This window comes from Cottoperca gobio, chromosome 23 (assembly GCF_900634415.1).
Source record: "Cottoperca gobio chromosome 23, fCotGob3.1, whole genome shotgun sequence".
Lineage (NCBI taxonomy): Eukaryota > Metazoa > Chordata > Actinopteri > Perciformes > Bovichtidae > Cottoperca > Cottoperca gobio.
This window is the reverse complement of record NC_041377.1, coordinates 6,645,816-6,654,155: the sequence shown is the minus strand read 5'-3', so window position 1 is coordinate 6,654,155 and position 8,340 is coordinate 6,645,816. Positions and strand designations below refer to the sequence as shown.

The window sequence follows — 8,340 nt, the reverse complement described above, 5'->3', positions numbered from 1 at the left end:
ATGGCCAAGCTGCTGCCTCTTCACCCCGGACTGGGACAACTGCTCCTCGGGCCGCAGCCCCACACTGCTCCGACCACTGCCACACACTCCGCCACAGGAAGACAGACAGGTGGGGGATACAGGCAGACTTGGATCCACACAGACAGGGGTAAGAGGTTTTTCAACCTTTAATTTTCCTCCCCTGTATTTTGTACTTATATAGCTTTAATATTATTTCATAATCTTATTCTTAAACTGTAATGGTTAATAAATATATTTTTTAATTGAATCAGACATTTTTCAGATATCAGTTAGGTCTGCAGAATGATTAAGCAACAACAATTTAATGAAATAAGTAATTATATGAAATATTATTAATATACTTTACTAGATAATTTAGTTTGTCTTATTAATGGCTTATAATTGCTCTGTAAAACAACTCTTTATATATATAGTGTTATAAAGTATATGTGTATACTGTATCTACTGAGTGTGTATACACGTGGGGATACGTGAATATGTATGTATGACCACATGTCCTTTGTTTTATGTATTTCCCCTCTCATGTGAAACTGTCTATCTTCATTTCCATTAAGTAGCTTGAAATGAACATTAGATATTTCATTCTTATCTGACCCCCTCAGTACGTCCAGGCCGGCAGCTCACCCTACAGCAGATGGAGCCTCTGATCCACGGCAGACTGGCGAACATAAAGTCAGCCTTCATGGCGGTGGACCCTGATGGTGCGGGGATGGTGAGCGGAGAGGAGTTCAGACGAGTTCTGAAGAGCCTGCTGTCTGTCAGTCAGAACCAGCTTGACACTGTCCTCAAAGAGGTGAGAGGGACATGCATCCTTTCCTCTCTGTACACATGGAGGTCAAAGGTCAGGGCATTCTCACAACCCATAGGCTATCGATGATTTAGCCTCTGGGGACAACGGCCAATATTACTGGCTTCCTGTTCCGCGCGGCTGTCATCTTTTTAAAGTCTGATTACCAAACAGTTAAACAGTTATCTGCATAATACAGATTAATAGTGTTGATAGGATGATAGTCAATGGGTTCCAAGATTATGTTTCAGCCAATGCGTTCCGCCTCTTTTGCTCTCCACCTGACTGTTGCTCACCTGCCTGCAACCAAAGCTCGCTCAAACATGATAGGTCAATACTACTCAAACTACAAATGGAAACCAGAAGGCTTTGCAGCACGTTGCTGAAGCCTACAGATTACATTCATCTGCATAATCTGTTTATAGAGATTAAGGTCTATTCTTCTTGATGAATTGGTCACAGTGTCAACCGAGCGAGAGATTGCTGGTTCAGTCGCTGGTTCAAACACTGACCAGCACTACAACAACACACTCCCTAAGCAATGGCACAAATTCCACGTGGGTATACACTTAGCAAAATAAAAGATCTTTGAGATCTTTAAGTAAATATCTCCATGCCATTTGTTTGTTGTTTTCCTCTACTTGGTCTATTTGTCCACTGTAAATGTAGCATTAGATAGATAGATACATTTAAACACAAAATATGAGAAAACGTGTAATGCAAAAAATAGTGGGGAAATTTCATGGAGAACTTATTAGTTCAAGGTAAAGAGATATCTATTAGTTAAAATATTTACCCTATTCACCTGTAGTGTCTTGCACAAATCTAAAAAGCCGTTTTCTTAAAATGAGTTCATTAGCTTCACTTCACCAAACGTTCCAGTTTCATTCTTATCTATATCTATCTAGATATCTCAAAGCCTGATTTATAAAACATTTTATTTCTAAAAGCATGGAGAAAATCCTTTTTGTTGTGGCTGCTGACAGTTGACAGACACAAAGAGAAATCCAAAAACCTTTGTGTCTAGTTTGATTGTATCTGGGCAACACTTGTTTTGGACGTGCAAAGCCTTTTTTTCTTTTACCTCCAAATGTTGTGTTGTTATGTGAGACATCATCCAGAAGATGGCAGTAGAAGATTTGGTTGTATCTCTTCCAGGATGCTGACATTGACAAATGATGCTCGGTGGCCGTGGAGACTGGTCAGAGGAGAAGTGAATCTGGCAGCTGTAAAAGCAGACGTTATTTGTTTGCACCTCTGTTGCATTGGCTGGCATCAGTTTTTCCTCTGATTTAGCCCACTCACTTATTCTTTACCATGTTGTATTACATGCATTCCTCACCAGCCTGCAGATGTTTACCTAAAATTATTTTTTAAACCCTCTGGGCTGGGGAAGCTGGGTGATGTAGGATTTGGAAGTCGTTACTGCATCCATAAGGTCTAATGAGAGTGTTGAGGCCTTGTATCCGGATGCTTCTACTCTCTGGCATTGATCAATCGAGCGTGCATGTGTGTGTGGTGTGTTTGGGGTCCGTGCATGGCGACGTAATTCCCCATCTCCCTTCATCTTCATCCGTGTGCACGATGCTTCTGTCATTCTGCTTCGCCACTGTAATCGTCTCCACTGTTTCTCTTTGTTCCGTCTCAGCGCTCACGCCTGACAGTTTGACTGCCTGTCTTTCCCACACAGATTTCCTCCCATAATATCAGCACTTTGTGTCACCCCCCCCATACACAACCCGACTTCCCTTCATCCTTCGCCCACCCCTCCCACTCACCGTCTTATTCATTAAAGACACTGTGTGGGTGAGTGTGTGTGTGTGTGTGTGTGTGTGTGTGTGTGTGTGTGTGTGTGTGTGTGTGTGTGTGTGTGTGTGCTTTCTGGAGAGTTGTCGAAAGTTTACTTTAAAGGACTATCACAGGAGTAGCAGCTGTTGTTCTGGTGACATTTTTGATGTGGAAGTTGCTTTGTGCTTGGGGGAGCAAGTTGCCACAAGCAGCCCGACAACCCGACAACCCCACCCCCACCACTCTTCTTCTTCTGTTCTTTATTTATCTATTTGGTCTCATCCATCACAATCTTTTTTTGCGTTAAATAATGATCAATTATTAAATATGCACTGCCTTGTTAAAGCAAAGTCACTTGAATATTTAGAGATTAATGGGGAGGAGGGAGGGTCGATGACAAAAAGACAATCACAGCTGACAAATCGGATGATAAAGAAAAAGCTGGTGAGAGGCAGCCAGACTCATGCAGAGCGCAAGACAGAAAGAATGTCACTGCATCACGAGAGCTCAAGCTCGGTCTCCTCCCCTGCTTAATGTCATTTCTGGCAATTCAACGCCTTATTTGAACCCACATTTGCCCATGGTGACTGATTTTTTAAGATCGCTAAGAATCTGAGCTGAAAAGGGTCTGCAATTCCCCTCAGCTCTACGAAGCACTTTAGAGTCTTTCAGCTCATTGTTTTGGGACCACATCTTCACTGTTTTTGTTCAGGCAAGCTTTTAAATAAGTAAGCTTTTAAAGTGCACTACGACAAGTTCATTTGTTTCAAGAATGAAGATGTTTGGTTTCTTCTTAATGAGTAACAATTTGCATTACATTTAAAATAATAAGTCTTTCTTTTACTGGCAAAGTTTTATATGGTCATACTTTTTACTGCAGTTAGTCCTTTTCTAATATAAGAGATCGTTCTTAAGTGAGACAATGTAATGTTTTTGAAAGAAGGGAAATACGTATTCTGCTTTTTACAAATGAAAAGTTGAATTCATAAGCAATAAAACATACTGTTACTCTATAGTTTTGTTGCCACAGCCTTACTTGGTCTGTAATAACTGCTAGCTTTTTTGTTTGTTAATGTTAGCAAACTTTAAACAGATATGCTATATAAAGTCATTAGTCCTGCTGAGTGAGTTTGCTACTCGTTTTAGTATTGAAGGCCACACTACAAAGTCTACTGTCACTTTCTCTTCCTGACTGCATCCCACTCCCTACTAGATCTCTTTTTGGTGTCTTTAAAGTCATAAATCGTTGAAATGGGGATAATGGCGCACTTCTCCTTGAAGCCCTTAATGATGCTGCATGAAAAGTGACGGAAGTAGTCATGTGAGAATTTAAAGCTGGAGAGAGAAGTCCAAACCCTGCTTTACTTTCACACCTGCACACACCTGCCAATCATTTTATTGCATTGACGTGGCTCACACATTGAAACAAAACAGAAATATAGCAAAAATCATACACAGAGCATTCATTTATATAGATTACTAATGGCTAACTTCATGAGGAGTTGGAATCAGTTGAGCCCTGAGACAATTTACTGCTATATTAATATTCACTAAATTGAAAAGTATTATTTTCCTATCTTTGTTCAATGTTACAATAAGCTTTTTGCACACCATTCACCTGTCCATACACACCAATAACATTACAGTCATTTTGAAACAGCACTACAACAAATTTGTTTGCTCCTATTAAAAGTATTTCTTAAAAATAACAGACGTTTACATGGTATATATATTTTCTTTTTTAGATAGATTTAGTGTCCCAAAGGGCACAACGCAGATTCACAGAGATATACACACCTGTGAAGTACCAGTGCCAGAATCTTAAAATGATTATAGAAGCTGATGTTTAGACATCTCAACATGTCTTATGGCCGCTGCCCTCCGTCTCACCTTCAGCCTCAAACTGAACTGCAGGTGTAGCGCTGTGACAGGTATATAGAGCATGGCGAGCCCCCCACTCCCCCATATCCTCCCCTGAGGTGGGGGCTGTGTGTAACACGCTGCTGATAGCAGTGATAATTGGACGGTGTGGTGTCTATAATAAGACTCAATATCAGGAGCTCCGCTGGGGACCACTGCACTGGATTACACCATGGAAGGATGTAGGGCAGGGCAACAGGGACTGTACTTTGATTATGAGCCACCAAAATAGGTATACGTGTGTGCCAAGTATTTGTCTGCTTGATTGAATGTATGTGTGTATTTGTGTGTGTGTGTGTGTTTTTTTTTTTTGCAGAAACTAGTTCTCTGATTTTGTGTGTTTGGGTATGTGCCAACTTTTTTTTTTTACCAGTTTCCTGTGAAGTATGTGTGTGTGTGTGTGTGTGTCCATGCGTATGTATGTGTGTGTAAAACAGCACAAGGTCAGAACAAAAGCATGCGGATGCATTTCCCAGGTGTGCCCCGTTCCATAGAACTGCACCTAGTGTATTCCCCAAACAGCCTCGTCCTGAAAATTACTGCTCAACCCACCTGACGCCAGCCAGCCACATCACCACGCTGCTATTACCGTCTCTACAGAGACGCCATTATATGTGCCATTATCTGGTAGTGGAATGTTTAAAAAGTTTGGAGTGGGCTTGAGTGCGGGAGTATGTTGGATGTTTCCCCCAAACCATCATCTTCATCCTCCTCTTGCTTTTCATCATCATCATCGTCACAGCCATGTTGTTTTGTGTATGTGGCACCACTTGTTTACACGTTTCTGTGTGTGTGTGTGTGTGTGTGTGTGTGTGTGTGTGTGTGTGTGTGTGTGTGTGTGGCTGCTGCAGGTGTGTGAGAGGAGCGGTGAAACAGTGGACTACATGCAGTTTCTGAGGAGGTTCAGCCGAGCTCCCACGGCCCACAGAGCCTGCAGCAGTGTGAGGTACAGACACACTTATCTTCTCCAGCGCCACAGCAGACATTTTCTAAACAAAGAAAAACCGTGCTGCGTTTGCATTTTGAGGCGTTTGGTGGCAGCAGCTGAACATGAATTAACTGAATTGTCTGTTTCTCTCAGGCGTGGTCCACAGAACACTTCCATGTCCCTGTCTGAGATACAGAAGCATCTCAAAGATAAGGTGGGTACCCTCTTATTCCCCCCCAAACACCTAAATGTTTGACTTGTTCATTGTTCAAGCAGCAAACCCGGGTTTTGTAAAGTGCAGAGGTACAAAGGGCAGATGGTCTCGTGCGACAGACCGCTCACATAAGGCCCGACATTGACCGTCGTGTCAGGGCGTTTATGCTACAATACATACACTTCAAGATTCAGTCAAACCGCCATCTTGTTGTGCAATGCTTTCTGCTACGGTCAATGAACGTGAACACTTCTTAGTGACACGCATGCATCATTACTGAGAGCGACAAATTAATGATGTGAGAGTGAATTCTTGCTTTACATCCATTAATGCTGGAAAGTCACACTTCGGCAGACGTTGCTTTGAAAAACAAATGAATGAAATCTAAACACGGACGTGACTCACACATCATCCTCAGTGTGTGTGTGTGTGTGTGTGTGTGTGTGTGTGTGTGAGGAGGTGATTCATGTTGCAGCAGCCGTGTTTGTGGGGCCAGCTCTGGCAGAATTCAGGCTCTACGTAGGAAGCATGACAGAATCGACTTGTAAATGGATTTGTGCTGCTTGTGTTCCACATATTATAAACCAGGCTGAGGATGTTGTGTGAAACGCAGAACATTTACCATATCCCATCGGTGGATAAATAAAGGCCCCGAGGGAGATCAGATCTTACCTAATCCTTACGGCAGACATACTTATGTGTGTGTGTGTGTGTGTGTGTGTTCGACTGTATGTTTCTATGTTTGCTGTATTCAGGAAAAGAATCTCTCACAGCCCACATCCTTCAGTCAACACAAAACACATGTATTTGTAGTCCATCCATATCCTCCTATTTCTGCATCATGCCATTCTTTCTGTGCATATGCTGTTTTGTTACTTACCAGCTAACCAGATGTGACCAAGAGACCGCCTTATAGGAAGAATAACAAGATGCGAGGCAGGGATATGAAACACGAGAGGACTGTGTCACAGTAACCCACAGTGAAACAAATCAACCTTGTTAGGGTATTTCATTTAATAAAGATTTTATATGTTCTAGATATTCTGTCCTTTATCGTCCAGTTTTTCTAGGCAAGTTTATTTGCATAGTGGATAAACAAGTGATGGAAAAGACAACAATACTTTACAATCTATTAATCATCTAATCAATTTATTAAATTGCCAAACTGTCTTGATGGTTGGTTAGAAGAAGACCTGAGACGAAGCCATTCATAGACAATGCCCCAAAAGTCAAATGTTCTGGATGTAACATCACGAGCAGTCCTCTTTGCTAAAGCCCAGCAGTCAGTCCAGATACAGGAATGGGATAACATTCAACATCTGCAGGTTTAGGTTCAGTAGTTCTTATAGCTGGACCTGTCAGGCGGTGGCTGAAAACAGTCACACAAGGTACCAAAGTAGTGCAAGAGGACTGCTGTTAATGGCCACCTTTGTGCTTCTCCTGTTTTGTACTCATGCTCAATTTTCCAAGTCAGTTTTTTATTTTTTTACGGCTCAATATCACAAAACACAAATTTGCCACAAACGATTCCTCACTGTGGACCCTTCAACGAGGAAAAAGCAACTGAGGAGGGATCCCTCCCCCAGGACGGTCAGACGTGCGATAAAGAATACAATTACAACATGGACTCAATCATGTGACAAAGATGATCACGTGAACATATATGTAAAAACATGGATCGAGGAGAATGTTGAGTCTGAAGCACAGGACCTTCTCTCCACCATGTCACCTGAACAGAGGAGAGAGAAGGACAGAGAAGCAGAGAGAGGCTTGTGGGACACAAACAACAAGTTATACTTTATATATATTATAACACTTTATATTAACCATCAGAATTATATGGTAAATAGAAAGTTAATTAAACTTGAGTTATTAGTGATTTTACTGTTAACAAACAATTAAATGGTATTTAACAATGTTTAGTAATTAATAATAAAGATATAATTTATGTTATTTTAGCATTAGTTTGTGTAATATGAAATGATTAGTTTATGAATTTTATATTTGATCAAAGCTGATAAGAGACGATAACATTTACATTCTAATTACATTAGTGAACTATTTAACAGCTTATTGTTGCACACATGCATATTAAGTTTGTATTTATGATTACCAAATGATTAGCAAACCTTTAAGAAATGGTTTGTAAAACATATATAAACATTTCATAGATCAATGGACCAGACTATTTATCTAAATAAAGTTGAATAAATATAGTTTTAATCATCAGTTGCAACTTAATAATATCCCTCAAAATATGGTCCATAATATTTATAGATGTTTCACAAACAATTTCTTTAAGATTAACAATGTGTGCAAATATAAACTGTTAAAATAACACACATAATAGCATTGTTTCATTGTTTGACAGTAAAATAACGATTAACAAATAAAGTAATGAAGTTTAATCAACTATCAATTTACCATTTATTAATAATGGTTATTATAGCGTGTTACCCTTTATTCTGTTGGCAGGACATATAAATAATACAACTCCCACCAACATTGACTGTTTGCTGTTTCTTCCATCAGTATTGAGTCATTATTCACGCACAGCCAATCCTCCAATGGACTTCCATCACGGCAACAACTGTGGTTGCTAGGATACTTGCGACGCAGCTGTAGAGCCTCTACCTACACTACGTCCTTCCACACAAACAAATGCCAGTAATTTCTAAATCC

General features: G+C 40.5%; 1 protein-coding gene across 1 annotated transcript in view; it reads left to right on the top strand.

Moving 5' to 3' along the window:
- Window positions 1–8,340, top strand: part of LOC115028434 (EF-hand calcium-binding domain-containing protein 6-like) — a 46,952-nt gene continuing 38,612 nt past the window's right edge. Inside the window, 4 exon segments of the mRNA XM_029462224.1 lie at window positions 1–148; window positions 624–814; window positions 5,368–5,455; window positions 5,561–5,658. Of these exon segments, the coding sequence (XP_029318084.1) occupies window positions 1–148; window positions 624–814; window positions 5,368–5,455; window positions 5,561–5,658 (525 nt within the window).